The 18,997-nt window shown below is 34.8% G+C and overlaps 1 protein-coding gene across 1 annotated transcript in view; it reads right to left on the bottom strand.

Annotated features, from left to right (window-relative positions):
- The window catches only part of MAN2A1 (mannosidase alpha class 2A member 1), a gene marked incomplete at its 5' end in the record, with an annotated part of 128,091 nt that overhangs the window by 87,488 nt on the left and 21,606 nt on the right, over positions 1–18,997 (bottom strand). Inside the window, 5 exons of the mRNA XM_084304915.1 lie at positions 2,175–2,361; positions 6,218–6,391; positions 8,358–8,485; positions 10,016–10,187; positions 15,818–15,962. Coding sequence (XP_084161041.1) covers positions 2,175–2,361; positions 6,218–6,391; positions 8,358–8,485; positions 10,016–10,187; positions 15,818–15,962 — 806 coding nt within the window. The remainder of the gene's footprint in view (positions 1–2,174; positions 2,362–6,217; positions 6,392–8,357; positions 8,486–10,015; positions 10,188–15,817; positions 15,963–18,997) is intronic.

Genomic DNA, 18,997 nt, shown 5'->3' with positions numbered 1-18,997 from the left:
ACTCAAAAACAATGTGTTAGCTTTACTTTTTTCTTAGATATCTATCATCCTATTTCAATTCTGTGTTAGACACTAAGTTATCTACTGTTTCCAGTTGTCCATTGAAAACTGATGCAAAAGATTTTTTTTCCAGAGGTCGTATTGAGACTTGGTATGCTTCAACTTGATCATACCTTCATTATATGCTCACCTCATTTCTTTTATTGATTCCATGTGATGTGATGAAAGAACTGTTTCTTATACAAGGTCTAATTTATATTGTTATGCAAAAGTTGCATCTTGGAAACTCAGAGATAAATTAAAACAAAATAAATAAATAAAAATACATTCCAAGCAGGCTCTCTACATTACTCTTATAGCCTACATATAAATATTTGTTAAACAAGAACTGTTGCTCATATACTTCTATTTGACTCCAATAATTGTGGTACTTATTCAAGATTCTACTTTTTAAAACTGACCTAAAAATGTGGGCCTTTTTTTCCACTGTTGATAAGCACTAGATATCTTGATATGATTCTTCTGTCTACTGCTCTCATCACTTTCACCTTTCATTTTTGTACTTTCAAATTACTTTATCATAGCATTTCCACTGCCAAAATATTACAATTATGTTAAATTTTAATGTGTCATCATCACAAATCACATTTCTGATGACAGCAGCTCACTTCAAAACCGCAGCATCAAGACTAAAATTTAAGTCACCCCTCTGTCTGTAATTCAGCATACTCAGCAATTTGCAATAATTTTAAACACCTGCCAACATTTCCAGCTCTTGAATTCACAGATGGTTTTAGTTATACAAGACCCGAAGACAGTAAACAGGACGATAGAATACAATCTTTTTCTGCAAAAACCTTTAGCTGTTCCATCTTCAATTTATTTATTTTCAAAATAGAGAAGTGGTTTTGTAAAACTTGACAATTTGGTTCTGACCAGTGCTAAAAAAAAATAAAAATCAATATTTGTATTTGAAAAACCTGAATTGGATTAAATTTCACTTTTTTTTTTTTTCACAGGACACGTAAGACACAGGACATGTAAGACACAGGACACGGATTCATTTAAACTTTCCAGTCCAGGAAACCTAGTCCACAATTGTCAATTACTGTGAGGATATACCATGGAAAATATCTGACTGTATTGCGGTTACAGGATACTAAACCATGCTATCCCTGAAGTCTTTCACAAGCAGGAGACAAATCATTGTCTATTCACAAAAATTACAGTAAACCAGGAGTTATATATCTAACAATTGGATTTTGTACTTGAAGCCTATTGCCAGTGGATTAGTAAAAAACAAATATAGATTTGGGGGGGATTATACAAATCTCAATTATAGTTCTGTATAAATTTATTCCCCCAAATCAGGAAAGCTCTATTTCCATGCTGCTTTCATTTATTACTCAGTACCAGAATGTTAGATCTAATGACCTGAGAACCTTAAAAAGAACCCTCTAAGCAGAATGTTTTGTATCTTCTAAAGTAGAAGCTTAAATATTATAAAACACATATGAATTATGACTTTCGCCCACATCAAAGTAGCTAAAACCTACGGAAACACAGTAAAATAAAGAACAGTAAAGATATTTGATAAAGATGCAAAGCATTAACTCCACGCATTTTGTTTTTTCTGCTTTTCATACGTAAGGAAGTTTCAAAGAATTTTGAGAACTGTGACCACCTGCAATTATTCTGATACTGCAGCAGCTGATACTGTAGCAGATAATAAGCCACCTGCACCCAAAAGCCACTTACATACTTCAACTTTTAATATACTGGCACTTCAGAGCAGTAAAATGCTCACTGATGGTGACAGTACTGCCCTGACCAAATACAGATCCTGAGATGTGTCAAGTTAGGCAAGAATTCTGATCTGTAGTTTTAAAAAAAAAAAAAAAAAAAGGTGGTAGGAAAGAAGATCTTTCATGCAAAAACAAAACAAAGAAACCAGGAAAGTTGATGTAACTCCAGGTTCTTTTAAGGTTTGTGCTATCAACTTACTAACAAACCACAACAACTTTGCTGTTTGGATTTCTGAGGTGGACCAGAAGGGATAAAAAATAGGGAAAATAAAGTATTTGAAAATGAGATGATTCGAAACGACATCCTGTAACACATATCTTTGACCAGCTTTTTAAGTTTTTCCTTTTTAAGATGTGTAAAAACTGTACCTGTGTTGAATGTTTCCAGCATGAATGGCTTCTGGTGGAACTCTCCACGGACAGCTTACTCTTCCTCCAGGAAGACGTTTGAAATCAAACTGGCAGCAGATTTTTGGATCTGGACCACAAGTATGAGGAACATCATAGCTATAGAAAGGCATCATATGACAAAGGATATCTGTACTGGATCCCAAATCTGGAATTAAAAAGGGCACACTTTTACTATGAGCTCTCAAGTTTGCCAAAACTATATCATTTCCACCCTCTTAATCAAAGAACTGCATTAAAAACATCAGACCAAGACAACCCCTTCTTTTGAATATCTGTATCTGGAGTCTATATAGAGAAGAAACTTTCTCTGTTTCTGTTTTACATAATAAGGAGTCTAAAATAAGATACAACAAAGATCAGAATCCCAATCAAGCACTAGAAGCTTTAGAAAGATATGAAAAAAAGTTGTGTTTTTTTTTCCAAACAGATAAATCTCATTATTTCCAGAATTTTAGAGATGAATAAAAGTCATCTTTTATACTTCAAGTGAGTAACAGCAAAATAAATTAAAATTAAATAAATAAAACAAATGCAGCGTACCTCCAAAAGAATTTAAAAAAAATAAATAAAAAACACCAAAAACAGGTATTGTTCTCATTTTAGCACAAAATCTGAATTGGTCAACTTTAGCAGTATCTCAATTTCTCAAACACACAGCTCCACTACATTACCAGTATGATTCTACATATGAATACATAGATTTCATCTACATGTACATAGAAGTGCATATACTTCTATGCAATCCTGAGACTACCTCTGAAATCTTAAATTTTCCAACTAGTCAATGCATCTACTAAAGAGTCTTCCCCAAAGCCTGAAGTGCCCTTAGAGAACCACTTCACCCTTCTGCACACTGAAAAGAAAGACCCATTGCAAGCAGTGTGCGGAGCTGAGTAAGGCAGCCTGGTCTGCTCCCTACATAACAATCAGTGCAACTAAGAAAAGGCAATGGAGGATAGTCGTAGGCAACTCTCTCCTGAGAGGTACAGAGGCACCCATCCGCCAACCACTCTTGAGGGAAGTTTGCTGCTTACCAGGGGCTCTTATCAGGGATATTACCAAGAGACTAATGAGACTCATAAGGCCTAATGACTATTATTCACTGCTGCTGTTTCACATGGGCACCAGTGATGCTGTCAGGAGCTATCAGCAGAGCACCAAGAGGGACTATAGAGCTCTGGAACAGCAGTAAAAGACTTGGGAGAACAGCCATTTTTTTCGTCAGTCCTCATGGTCAAAGGGAAGGGGATTGTAGTTTACCTAAACTTCAGCAAGGCCTTTGACACAATATCCCATGGTATTCTCCTGGAGAAGCTGGCAGCCTATGGCTTGGACAGGTACACCCTGTGTTGGGTTAAAAACCAGCTGAATGGCTGGGCCCAGAGAGTGGTGGTGAATGGAGTGAAATCCAGTTGGCAACTGGTCACCAGTGGTGTTCCCCAAGGGTTGGGGCTCATCCTCTTTAATATCTTTATTGATGATTTGGAGGAGGGAATTGAGTGCACCCTCAGTAAGTTTACAGACAACACCAAGTTGGGGGGAAGCGTTGATCTGCCAGAGGGCAGGAAGGTCCTGCAGAGGGACCTAGACAGCATGGGTCAATGCACAGAGACCAATGGGATGAGGTTCAACATGGCTAAGTGTCGGTCCTGCACTTTGACCACAACAACCCCATGAAATGCTACAGGCTTGGGGCAGAGTGACTCAAAAGCTGTGCAGACAGAAGATGATCTTGGAGGTTTTTTCCAACCTTAATGATTCTATGAAAGGGCCAGTCAGATCTGGCAAATCAACAGATGGTTGCAGGACTGTTGCCTCAGACGGGTTCAGCTAATTAGATGACAGGAATTGCTTTAAGAAACATGGTCTGCTGGGGGCTAATGAGGTCCACCTCTCAGAAAAGGGCAAGAGCATCTTCATTCATAGGCTTGCCAAGCTGGAAGATGGTGAAGAGGAATTTAAACTAGAGTTACCAGGGAAGGGGAACCTCACTCCATCCTATTCCTCCCCAATAGATGCCCAGAGCCTGGAGAAGGGTCACGGGTCAGCAGGAGAGCACCTGAAGAGCAGCACAAAGGAATTCCAGCCACTCCAGACAGTCAGTCAGCTTCATCAGCTCTACTTTGCTCCTGTGAGACCCCACCTGGAGCACTGTGTTCAGCTCTGGGGGCCCCAGCACAAGAAGGACATGGAAGTATTACAACAAGTCCAGAAGAAAGCCACAAAGATGATCAAAGAGCTGGAGCACATCTCCTACGAAAACAGGCGTAGGGAGTTAGGTTTGTTCATCTTCGATTAAGAGAAGGCTCCAGGGGGGACCTGACAGCAGCCTTCGAGTACCTAAAGAGGGCCTACAGGAAAGCTGAGGGACTCTTGGTCAGAGAGTGTAAAGAAAGGACAAGGAGTTAATGGTTTTAAACTAAAAAAGACTAGATATAGATTAGATTTTAGGAAGTTCTTTATTTTGATGGTGCTGAGGCACTGGAACAGGTTGCCTGGAGAAGTTGTATATTTCCAGGGATGGGGCATACACAAGTCTGGGTTGGATGGGGCTTTGAGCAACCTGGTCTAATGGAAGGTGTTAGAATTAGATGATCTCTAAGGTCATCTTAAAGTTGGATCATCTTTTTGATCCAACTCAAACCGTTCTATGAGTTCAAGTGAGGTAATGTTGAAAAAAGGGATGAATGTTGTTTATATCTTAAGGAACGTGGCTCCCAAGAAAAGTGTGTCAAAAATACTTAAAAAATACTCTTTAAAACCTTGTAATCCTAAATTTTTGCATTTACACTCCAGACCTTTGTTAAAAACTCTTACTACTACTTGTGACTTAAAATGTCATTATCCATGAATATATACATTTACCTTTCAACTATATGAGTTCTCTATCTCAAGCAATATATCTACATATTATACCAGATCAGTGATCTCTGATCTCTTTTGAAAGCCTTCTGAAGCCAAAACATTAGATCGCATCATACACAGGATTTATGTATGCGACCATTTAAAATGGCAGGTCAATTAAGCAACCTCTAAACCAAATGGCATATGTCAGCATTAAAAGAAAAACTTCTGAAGTGTTTTTGTAACAGAATTTCTTTCACAAACAGTTGTATGTTTACCTCAGGAAAAGTTTGCTTGTGCAGATTACTTTCTTTGAATATTCACCCCGTTACAACCTCCCATTAAAAATATATAGAAACTGTAGAACTTCAAAATCATCACAACCTTTCAATAGTAAGTACAAAATAAACCTTTTTCTCCCTATGTTGATAAAGCTGTGACATATTAGTTTATTTTAAAAAGCAGGAAGAAAACCTCCAATACATACATTCATCATATTGCTTATTAGAATGCTGGTACAGTACACTAAGCAAAATAAAATTCACACAGAAAAGTACTTTTTTTTTTTTTTTTTTTACATAGTCTACTATGATGTAGTTACTACATTACTTATGAAACCCTTCAAACTGTGTAACATATACATGTAAATTACAAAAAAGCAAGTATATTTATTCTAATAAAGTAAAACATACTTTTTGTATGCTTGAAAGGAAGGTGAACCTTTGTTCAAAATTATTTACTGGGAAGTAGCAGAACAAACCAAAAACCATAAAAAACACTTTTCCCCTTCCCATATAAATATTTCTTAAGAGGGATAGGAGAAGGAATATTAGAGAAAGTAAAAACACATATGAAAGTGAAGTAACAGCAAGATCTGAGGAGCAATAGCAACACCACAGCTTTCATATTTTAACCCCTTCCCTAATACACAGCTTTTCCTTTTTTGTTACACAAAAATTCCCTTAAGTTTTTGAACAAAATGATTTTTTTAAAGAACTGCAAATCTAACATTTATATACATATACTTTTTTAAATTCTAGACTAACTTCTCTAAACAAGCTGTTCTGTAAAGATTTCCAGAGTATTTATTCAAGTTAACTCCGTATTTTACCTACACAAACTAATAAAATAAATTGAGATAAAGGAAAAATACATACCCCAGTTCTGTCTCCAAAGAAATTCTAGTGTCTTTTGAGTTGAAAAATGTTTTTTAATTGAGTAATGAACTCTCTGAATCAGCATATTTGAAAATCCTGCGCGTTTCAGTAGGTAGGCCATTGTTGGTGAATGCCCAAAAGGATCAACTGCCCAACCAGACTTTGGTTTTACTCCTGTTGACAAGGTAAGAAGTTTAAAAGGAGGAAAAGGTTTTACTGTTCACCCAAACAAAGTTATACCGATATAACTCAAGTCCAACCACTACAGATAAAATTTCCAAGAAAATAAAAGAAAATGCACAGCTGACTATTAAGCCTCCTGCAGAACACACACTGGAATTAACAACCTAGAATAACACAGACAATTACTTATGAAAACAAATCAAATATTTAAGAAGCAATATATTCTAGCTACATTAAAAAAAAACCATTGAGATTAGTACTCTACACTTTTATACTATTTCAATTTTGTCTCAAACATCTTTACACGGAATCATAACGAAACATCATCTTTTTCATTTAAGTAGTTTCCAGATGTTATAATTGGAAAGAAAAGCTGAAAGAAAATGAACAAATGAAGACAGCTGTTGTAACTTGTTGAATTTTCAGTGTAATTTAAATAATTTTCACCTTTGCTGGCTTTGGGACTATCTTTTCTTTCAAAATGAATTTATTTACTTGAATGACAATTATTAGAATTATACCAATTACTATTGCCTTTTCACTGAATTTCACAGAATCATCTAGGTTGGAAGAGACCTCCAAGACCACCTAGTCCAACCTCCGACCTAACACTAACCAGTCCTCCACTAAACCATATCACTAAACTCTCCATCTAAACGTCTTTTAAAGACCTCCAGGGATGGTGACTCCACCACTTCCCTGGGCAGCCCATTCCAATGCTTAACAACCCTTTCAGTAAAGAAGTTCTTCCTAACATCTAACCTAAACCTCCCCTGCTGCAACTTTAGCCTATTCCCCCTCATCCCGGTACCTATAATGTACCTATACCTACCTGTACAGGTACCTATAAGGTACCTATAATTTCATACCAGCAAGTAAATTTCATATTAGCAAGTAAAGAAACTGTATCTAACTCTTGTTTAACTGATTCTTCAACATGGTTCCTTAGATGCATTTTTACTTTCCCATCAGAAACAAAACAGAAAGAAGCATAATACAATGATTCAGTATTATCCTTTTACTAAACTTGCCTTCTACCCCTTCTACTCCACAGTCTTATAATTATGAGGAGCTGTATTTGTAGAAATTGCAATTTAAAAAAGAAAGCATCATCATAGAATAGCTTGGGTTTGGAAGTGACCTTAAAGATCATCGAACTCCAACCCCCCTGCAGTGGACAGGGATACTACCCACTGGACCAGGTAGACCAAGGCCCCATCCAGCCTGGCCTTTAACACCTCTGGGGGTGAGGCATCTACAGTTTCTCTCAGCAACCTGTACCAGCGCCTCATCACCCTTACAGTAAAGAATTTCCTCCTAATGTCTAGTCTAAATGTATTCTCTTTTAGTTTAAGAGCATTCCACCTTGTCCTAAAAATGACATCATGAAACAGCTTTTCAAAATAATTTAATTAAATGACATACTGTTATCAATAAAATCACTACACAAATAATGCCAATGTAAAAGGAATTCTCTATTTATGCAACTAACAAAAAAAAAAAAACAACTTTTACAACAACCAAAGCAATTCAGTCAACTTTACTACAAGAATCCCTCTAAGTTCTCAAAGTGAATGAGTTGGCTTCTTTTCTTTTTAACGCAAACAATTCTAACATTACATTTGGTTTTGGCTTTACAACTACTACTAAAATTCATGTTTGTTTGTTTTTTTGGAAATATCTAAGAACCTAGTAAATACACAACACCCAATAAATACAGCCTGCAGAAGAGATCCAAACAAATAGAAGGAAAATAAATTTTTAAGTAATTTGAAGGTCTTTGTCATGATTTTCACAAATAGAGATGTCAATACTGGAAACTAAGTCTTTTGGCTTTCAGTAAGTAGTCTGATTTAACATTTCGGGGAAGAAGAGCAAGGAAAGCCTGCTAAGGACATAAGAGATATGAAGCAACTTGCTGTACTAACACAGTTATATTTTAGATCAATCTACATACCCAGGTTCCTTTCTAGCCACTGATGTCCTTCTATCATCTGGTCAATTACAGCAAAGTAATGAGCAGAGGCTTCATCAGGCATGACCCATCCTCCTGTTACTATTTCAAATTGTCCATCTTTTATTAACCTGAAGAATATGTAAATTGTGTTCAGAATATTGCATATGAAAAGATATTTTTAAAATCAATTTCTGAATACCTGACAGGTAGTTGTAAGGGACACAATCACAAAGTCTAAATTACGTTACTTCTGACGTTGGCCTACATTTTTTAATCAAAGAAAGAAAGAATCAATATAGAAACAGTGATTTTTTTTTAATGCCTGTGTGCAGAACAACAACAACAACGAAACTAGTACCTCTTCTGCATGTGGTATATATATATTTTTTGTTTTAATCAGGAAGATAGCTACTTCATGCACAGACTACAAAAAAGAAAACAGTATGTTGCACAGTGCTGAAGACCAATTGATCAAGATGCCTAGACACTGCACATTTAAAGCACTACTGCTATCTTCCATCCTTAATCTACTGTTCCTTTTACTGTTTTAGAGAGCTTGATAGAGCTTCAATGTTTATTATATCTATAAACGCTTCAGACCATCTCACTCATTAAAATGCCTTCTTGAAACACATCACAGGATGATCCAGTCTCCCTATTAAGATGCCAATAAACATAACTATCATGCTTCCAGCATCAGGCTGTTCCTACAATTAAATAATTTAATCTTTTTAATTATACTGTACACTAGCATATAACTGCTAAAATAATCCAAGAAAGAAATACAGTAAATATCAGAAATTAGTCATATTATAGATAAAGCCAATAAGAGCACTGTAAAATATGCAGGAACAATAATCTCTAGTGCAGTTTCTGTAACTGTTGCACCAGTTTAACTAAATACCTGATTTCCCTCAGGAAGGTACATAGTTCTGTAGTATCATTTACTGGTTAGTGTTCCAAGGCTTTTTTTTTTTTCATCTCAAAAAAACGAGCAACTGTACTGTAATACTCATACATTGTACATAGTTCTTTTAATAGTTTTTAAGTCATTTTCAAGATTTCCAGGGTTACTTAAGCTTTGGAGCTATGAGGCTTACATTACTATAACACATCCCATGCACCTTGAAGGGGGGCATGTGAAGAAGGGAATCACAGAGATGAGTTAGGGACTGTTGAATACTGTCTCGAGGCAGATTAAAAGAAATGAGAAAGGGTACATACTACTTCACAATTGAAGTTGCCACTTGTTTATCAAAAATGCTCATTTAAAAAAGAAAAGTCTCATTTCATAACTGTGTTGTAACTGGAGAAAGAAGTACATAAATAGCTAGTATGAAAAATTATTCCATTAACAGCGCTTTAACATGACTTCCAATAACGGAGTTAAGTTTGTAATCACAACCCATTGCAATCTGAATTGCTCTTAAATGTTGGACATGGAAACCTTTACTAGTAATTGAGGTCCATTTGTCCGAACAGTTTTACTTTATAAATGAAAAACAGTAAACACACCCAAACAATCAGAATTTGAGTAGTGTGATTATTCTAATAATTCTGCAGTACAAGCTGAACCTCAAGTTTACAATGCAGTCAATTACACACAAAGTTGCAGAACATGCCACATTGAATGTAAGAAGTAGCAAAGGTGTTCAAACCTTTTAACGGCATCCTTTTTCTGGCTATCTATTCCATCCCACCACTTTGAAAAGTAAGAAATCTCAGACCATATGAATTTCCTTCGGTTGTCTTCTTGCAGTTTTATAACCATGTTATTTAGGATATGTTGTGTCTGATCTCTGAAGTAATCATCAAAAGTCTTCAGCCAGCCTAAGTAAAAGAAAAACAAAAGGAAATGCATATTACTTTCCATTTTTAGTGACCTGCCTTCTCCCCCTCCCCTTCAAATAATTAAGTGGAACATTTTTTTCAATTTTGAATTTTTTATGCTGTGGACAACTTCTAGTACTACACTCTGGGATTTTTATGTTGTTGTTCGGTTGTTGTTTTTGTTTTGTTATTTTCTTTATGAAGTTTATATGCTTTATTGCCTTGAAGTATAAACATATGGAATATTAGGCATTGTACTTTGATCAGCTGAGAATATGCAGATTTTTAAATTGTCAATTTCCTACTGCACCTCATCACTCTAGTCTACATAAAATGACTGGACTGAAATTACTAGTAACATATCGAAGAGAAAATGAAGAGACACTACTGGTATCCCACAAAGAGAGTATAAAGAAATAAAATGAGGGTTATCTGAGCATCAGTAAACCCTGCTGCATATGTCCAGCATCATTTATGAATAAGGGGTTTTGTAGCAATGACTGGGGAAAGTATGTTGCAGCTGCAATCCCTTTTCAGGAAAGCTATCAACTCAGTGAGATACAGAGTGAATGAATATCCAACTTCAACAATGCATTCAGGCCTTGCAGTGCGGAGCCTTCCATGAAATTCTTTAACCTCTCCCTAAAACCTTGTATGAAGAAGCACATGCATCTTCCACCCCAGAATATGGAAAGGCTGTTCTTCTTTCTGTAACTCTAACTAGGAAAAGGAAGCAGATAAACCTGTCTACTTAATACACAACGAGCATATTCCTCTTCTTCTTACCAGGTCTTGCATTGCATGAGTGTGCTGCCAAAAGGTTCTCAGCAGCTGTGTTTAAGGAACATATAATAACTACTGGAGAAAGCAAATGATATTATAAATCATCCCTAAAACATCCACATTTTAAGATTTTGTGAAAGCTTCCATTAAATATGAAAATTATTATCCAGATAAATCTGACCATATTGATTCCACTCTGATTACAAGTTCTCCCTCTCATTTCTGCTCTGTGGATGCACTGCCATTCTAACTCAATGCCAGTCTTCTTAATGGGCATTAAGTTTTTCTGGATGGAGTTAATATTGTTTGAAAAATAACTTAGATTAATGCTTAAGATTTTAGTATTAATAAAATCATTTTAAGTCTAAATTTATTATTGAATATATCCTTTCTGAATCAATATTTGTACTCTGCTTTATTTTAAGGATAATAGATAGATGACATTCATCTTAGGTAGAATTGTAGAGCCAATGTAATGCTCATTTACCTTTTAACAAATCAAAGCAATATTTTACCAATACTTACATGAAAACAGCCACACGTAGCAGACTACATATTTATGGCTTTTTTAGTAGGAATTTATTCTGTAAGATATAACATCCTTATACTAGCACAAAACTAATGCAAAATGAACTGAAACTATTGAAACCATACTATGTTTTTCATATGCAGAAATATATCATAACAACAGACTATATTAGCATGGTTTTATTACCCTACTATATTGCAGAAAAAAAGCAAATCTACACTGAATTAGTCTTAAAACATTGTTGAAAAACTCATTAATAAACCAACATAAATAAAGTATAGGAATAAATGACAAAGCAACTGGCATAACAACATATTATAATGTAGGAAGAACAGAGTTATGCGTAAGGACTCATTTTTAATATATAATCAGTTAAGCTATAGAAGAAGGGTACAACATGGTTAGCATGCTGAATCTTGAGCAAGTCTTAGGAAAAATTTAAGTGTTCATAGCATTAGTTGCAAGCCACCAGAAAATACTCTGAAATTTCATTACCATGTCTGGTACCTTGCACTTAATATAGTTCATTATAAATCAATGCTAAAACATGCTTAAACATAGCTACTTGTGGAGACTGCCCAACTTTGCATAGAGCTATAAAGATTTTTTTAAAAAATTATCAAAAGCTGAAGAGAACAATGAATTAATTAACTTGCAATTGCTTCCCAGAAGCTGAATACTAAAGACTAAACCATGTTAAATATATTATTTCACATTTCAACCCCTAACATCACTTAATCTAGTACAACTCAAGTTCATTCTGATACTTAATGAGCTAAGAGCTTATTCCCAAACTGAAAGAAAAGGCTTACCAGTGTATTTGGACCAGGAAAATTTTAATTCTAATTTACCTCTGGAAAAAAGTATATTAGTTTAAAGCTGCAATTACCAAAACTAAAGCTAGTTATATCACCAAAATCACCCTTGTTGGTTTAAATTTATAGCAGAACCTTTGCCAATGTGAAATTGTAAATAAGAAAAAATATACTGCTTTTAATGTCCTTATGCTAGTTTTGACTTAATGAGTACTCGGGACTTTGCCAGTTACTTTCATTTTCTGAAAGAAAGTGTGATAGCAGTAGAGCGTGAGTGCTGTTAAGCTGCTTTTCTTTCAATTGCCTCACTCATATTTATCCTCATACATGTGGAAAGCTGAATCCTCTGCTCTACATCCTCACACCTCCATCCAACCCCACCTCCCCATTTATCGTCACTATGCACTTTTTTAATGTTAAAACTGTTTTCTTTGTTGGACGTGACAGAATCCAAGTCATGTCCAAAAGTCAATGCAATTCATTGCTGTGCAAAAAAATCCTGGAGCATTTCACTAACTGATTTGGCACTATAACTGTCTACACTTTCCAGCTCAATTTTCTTCCTCAAGCTCTACTTAAGACACAAATGTAGAGAAACAGGCAAAGTTTCAGAAAAAAATCAGAACACAAACAGACAAACTAGTATTATAGTTCTGTTTAACACTCAGCTAACTAGTTCCTGGAAGGAGACACAATCACGTATGCTGTTCCAAAAAGTTGAAAAACGGAAGTCTTGTTTCTTATTTGCCTATATGTTTTAGGTAGCATGGAAAGCTTAAAAAAAAAAAAAATGATGTCTGTAATGGTACTCTCAATTTCCAAAGGAACTGTTCTAACAAAAAAAAAGAAAAAAAGACCTCCCTCCCTAAACGTTGCCTAACACTTTACATGCAACCACAGAAATATTGAGAAGCCAGCAATAAAAACTGTGATAGCATGTAATTCAGCATGTAAAAAAAAAAAAACCAACCACCTGCAGTTTCACATTCTACTCCTAGATCTCTTCTTCCTCTACAGTAATTAAGTGTTCACCTCTTGGATTATATTGTATAGTCTTTACATAGCCTTCATAGACAGCTCTCTGTTTCTAGAAAAGAGTATGCTGCAGCTCTGTATTAAGAAGAAAACAAGTTCTAGATGAACAGCAGTAATTGTACTTTAATTTTCCTATTAAACATCAACATATCAACCAATGAACTTTCAATTTCACGGTCTACAGTCTGAATTTTTTTAAAGGTAAACTTCTCAAATTTAATTCAACCAGCATTTTTTCATTTCTGCTTTAGTGTTATCCTATCCTGGTCTTATACTTTGGTGGATTAGAACAACAATCTTAATTACTATTCCAAACATGTCAGGAAAACTAAGTCACGCGAAAAACATATCCAGATCCGGTCAACAGAAAGAAAACCAACCTGAAACTCTGTGAAGTTAAACTCTATGTATTAAAACTTTATGCTTAAATCCTCTTTTATCTTATCACTGCAATAAACTTCTTAAAGCTATACAGATTTCCACCTGGGAAACAGAGATGATTTTAAACAATAAAAATGGGTTGTAAGATAAAATTACTGATGTTAAAAATAATTAATGCACTTTTTAAAAGCAGTATTTGGACCTGATATATTCACATACACTTTCACATGCATTTTTAGTTAGGCAGAAATTTGGGGGGGGGGGAAAATGAGTCTCCTTCAGTTTTGCTTGTACTATGTGCGTAACAATCGCATCCAGCAATAAAGATCTTCAGTCTAATTCAAACATGTATTAGAAAGTTCACAAGTCTCAATTCTAAAATAATTAACTGAAAAGACATTACCAGGATCGCTGTCAACATAGCCATAAATGTTAGAAGGGTTGGCCAGTTATCTTTGAAGGCTTTTGACCTCATTCTAGTGAGGTGCTCTAATCTCCACCAACTGCCTTCAACAGAATGAGAATTATTCCTGACGCTGATCATAGGTATGAGAGGTACCCATTCTCGTATCTGTTTTCCCAATAATGGGTAAATATATTATTTACTGAAGGAAGAATCACAGAGACTCCAATTTTGTACATTCTGGTTGCAATCATATGGACGCAGGCAATCCAGATTTATCAGAATCTAGTTATATGAAGTATTTCAGAGCATTCAAGCATTTCGAGCCATTCCCAAAAACAGAGCTTAAAACTGAAGAGTACCTTTCCCCTTTCTCTATAGGTTCTGTTTCAAGGCAGTTTCTTTGCCTTTCAACTACCGATTTCACACGCATAACTGGTTACATGAAAAGCTTAAACAAAAGTAGCCTCAGATGAGAAAGGACAAAATGGAAAGAGAAATTAATGCTTCTGGAGCTACTAGTTATATCTTTACCAAGCAACTTGTTTTGTTGGTAAGTATTTTTCATGTATATTGTTACAGTGTAGGTATACCTTAAGCTTTTCTGGCATAAAGAATTCTCTTTGTACCATGCCTTTTAATCCTCTGTGAGAAAGGAATAATGTAATCATTAGCTATACAAGAGATTTTACACCTCTGGTGTAAATATATTTTCCTTAATTCAAGTGCTTATTAACAAGCATTTTCATACTGCAGACAACTCCACAGAAGTGTCCTTACCAAAGATCTGAAGATTTCTGTGATAACACTCCTTCCAAAAGCAAACAATTCAGTTTCACACAATCACGTATGGTAATGGAAGGGGCTACACATACCAGGGTAACAATATCATACTATATACCTCATTCTAACACTATTTAATAACAACTGAGAATTTTGAACATGATGGAAAATTTTATGCACAAGGAGATGCAGATTTCTTGATTTTACATGCTAGAAGTGAAAGGACAGAAATAATTTAAGATTATTTAAGAGATATTTAAGACTCAAGAGATTTAAGTCAATTCAATTGTGGCTTTCCACAAAAACAAGCAGCTTCACCAGCATCTCATGGTCAGCGTACACATACCAGGAATATGCTTAGCAGCGTAATTCAGTTTTTTTGAAATGACTGTAAAATGCAAGTGACACTTGTCCACTTTATTTATTACACCATGAACATCTACTTAAGATGTTCACAGAAACACAGAAAAATGTCACCTTCTAATAACACCACTGAAGTTCTACTCCAGTTAATGTACATGTGTACAATTTCTATTGTAATAGTTGTCCCTTGAAGTCCATAGCATTAAAGTTATGTATGTTTGACTGCTTTGCTAGATTTAAATTTAACATACTGTGCAGAAAAAACATCAAGATTTTAACAGAAATTGCATAAGTATATATATTAAGATATATAATATATATATATAATATATATATATTAAGATACATATATATATGTGTGTGTGTGTATGTATATATATATACATACACACACACACACATATATATATATTAAGATACATATATATGTATATATATATATATACATATATATATATATATATACACACACACATATATATATGTATCTTAATTCAAAAGCCTCTAGATACCCAAATCGATATGGTTAAAATATTACCTGGGTCATTATGTGAGTGAGGCACAACAAAAACTTGAAGCGGTTCGCTGTCCCATTCATTTTCATTGTATGTGATATCAAATCCTTGTTTCCAAACACCACCATCTGGATTATCGAAAGGAAGAATGTCATAGACATCCAACATCTAAAAAAAGGGTAGAAGAAATATAAAATATAAATCCATAAAAAAAAAGTTCTGCAATTTAAACCAAAGCTGTTTTCATCAAGTAACAGCAATAACACTGGATCAGCTTGTTCATTACAAGGAGAGATGAATTGTAAATTAATAGAAAATTGACAAATAAAAGCACGTTTCAAGTCGCAGTAGGACACCCAAGACAAAACTAGGGTGATGAGAAGCACTTGGCAAGTCCTATTCTAAGGAAACTGAAACTTTACACAAAGGGTAAGAACAAAAGCCTTAAGCCACCAAAATGACTACAGCTTGCAATAGCAGTGGGTAAGGAAAGTAGGGAAAACATTATACAGAAATAGCACAAGATACTTAATAGACAGGGAAATGTAAGTGATGAAAAGGACAGATTAAGAAAGCAGCAAGAAGTGATTACAGTGTGAGAGACTGAGGCAAAAGTCAAATTCACAAAAGGGAATTGAAAAACTATCACGTAAAAATATTCAGAAATATAGTCAGTTGTTATAATAAAGCTCCTTTTGTATATACTGTTGACTGGTACACTAATTATACAAGGAAGAACATTTCAATTGTTAATGCAAATAAGAAGATCTCTGGTAAATAAAGTAACTCCAGAGTAACTCTAACACATTCTTATGAAATTTAGATACCAGACAGCTTCTAAAACAATCTTCTAACATAAGTTTAGACCAAAGTTACCATACCCAACTTTTATTTATTTAGAAACATTGTCTTATTTCCTAAAAGCAGACTGAAACTGATAAACAATCATCTGGACAAGCTTTTTACTTTCTGTACGATTTTAAAGACATAGCTCCCTTGCACACTTCTAAAATTCACTTCCTATTTTTGAATCATGTAAGAACTTTACAGAAGAAAAAAATCTATTTAACTGGCATTTTTCTCAAAGAAAATCCAACAAAAGCTTTCAATCTTTCTGATTTATCTTTAACATCTGAAGAAAAGCTATAAATTTACAGTAAGTGTACAAAAAAGCAGCCTTTATATATAAATATATGTGACCTTTTAAAAAATAAAGACAGTTTATTTAAAAATTCCACAAAACTAATTAACTTTAACCTTTCCTCAGCTTCAAAGAAATTGTATAGTATGGTTATCTGTAATAACAAAGGACTTCATTCAAAGAAGTTCCTTCCAAAGCTATGCATTTGGGTGGTAATTAAAAAACAAGAAATACTTTCAAAAGGTAAGAGCTTTAATAATTTCAGTGTAATTCCACTAAAAGTGAAGCACAGCAGAGTACAAATTTATTTAAACTGAGTAAATAATGTATTTATTTAAACATTAGTCTCAAAACAAAACTAGAACAGAACCTCAAGATGCCATGTTGTATCTTCCCAAACAGAACAAGCCAGCTATTTTAAGCTGTTGCTACAGCAATCTAGCAGGAAGTCTAAGAGCATAAAAAGTCTTTTCTTTCCCCCAGCACATAAATTACATGATATTTACAATCTCGTGGGAATGAAGAAAAGAGCAAATGAACTATGATGGAAGATGTAGATTACATTTTCCTGTTTAAGAAACACCTTTAATCTCATAATGAAATTGTGGAAAGGAAGATCACCAAAACTGGAGTTACTCTAACACATTTTCTGTATGGACTTTGGTGCTTGAAAGTGTGCAAAAGCGTTTGGGCACAGAGTTTCCTGCCTTGAACAGAGGACATGTTCATACCTGATAAATACATGAAGTGAGATTACAAATTCAAATACAAACATAAGTTTCCTCTAGGAACAGCATATATCTCTAATGAAGGTGCAAGGGCAAGACTGAGTGGAAGAGCACCATAAGTGATAGTGTAAGAGTTGGAAAGCGAGTAGAAGATGTGAGGAAATGAATGAAGCAGAAATTGACTTTATTCTGTAGGGGTAACAAAACTTGGAGTTATTTATGAATTCTCCAAGCAGGTCAGAATCTCCTCTATTAATTAATCGAGGACATTGATTTCATGTCAAAGGCATAAGCTCTGGAAATGTGGGATCCACTGAAAACTACGAGAGCACACAATAGCATCAGACACTTGCAATGCCCAGTGAGCATTCTGGGCGTAAGCAATGCCCTGAAGAGAGAAAGGTAAAACTTTAAGTAACATAACCAACCAGGAAACTAGACAGAACATTTATAAGTTACCACATAAACACATTGCTTTGGTAACCACCTAAAAGGACAATAATGTGCATGTAGTCATGTCAGGTCCTTCACTGGAAGCTGATATTTTCTGTATCAACACAGTGTTTGTGATTGCCAATGTAAACACGTTGCTGAATCACACTTATGGCTGTAGAAAGTGCAGCATTATAATGGTAGGTACAAATTGTTCTAAGACACACCAGGATAAGAGTTTTCAGTTTCTAAAAGCTTTGAATGTTGTGGTTTTGCACGGTAAGTATATGTATAAAGTGTTTACTAAAAGTCCCATTGCATGGGATACTTTTACATGATGATATAGTAACACAAGAATAAATCATTACTCATAACAGGTCAAAAACTTGATGTGTAACATAAAAGCTCTGTTATTAAGCAGTTTCTTCCACCTATCAGTGTTGAAACCAGCGACTAGCTACCCGAAGCCAACCTTCAGCAAATTTCTGTAAATAGATAAACTGGCTTCTATCAAATTAAGTTTTCTAGATTTTTCACTATTTCCTTTAGCTTTCAGGACATGGGCTTTTTAGAAATCTGTATCCCGCATTCTCAAAGCACAGATTAGATATATGTGTTTCTCATCTGTTTTATTTACACAGTTGGAACCCATAGTTGGTGCAACACCCAGCTTCTCTCCTTACTTATTTTATTCAGAGTATCTAGCAAAGGTATATATTTCAGAAGTTGTCTTCTAATATAAAGAAGAAAATAATATAATAATATAAAGAAGAAAAATGATCAGGCACACAGCCTTTGGAATTTTACATGTTCAGTAAAAGGTAGTCAGCTAGCCATTGAACCTGACCTCAACTTGGGAAAACAATCTAAACAAAAGGAAGGCATCTACTCAGGAAAAAATG

The sequence above is a fragment of the Netta rufina genome (genome assembly GCF_964035555.1).
Source record: "Netta rufina genome assembly, chromosome: Z".
NCBI classification, from domain to species: Eukaryota; Metazoa; Chordata; class Aves; order Anseriformes; family Anatidae; genus Netta; species Netta rufina.
This window is presented reverse-complemented; position numbering and strand designations above follow the sequence as displayed.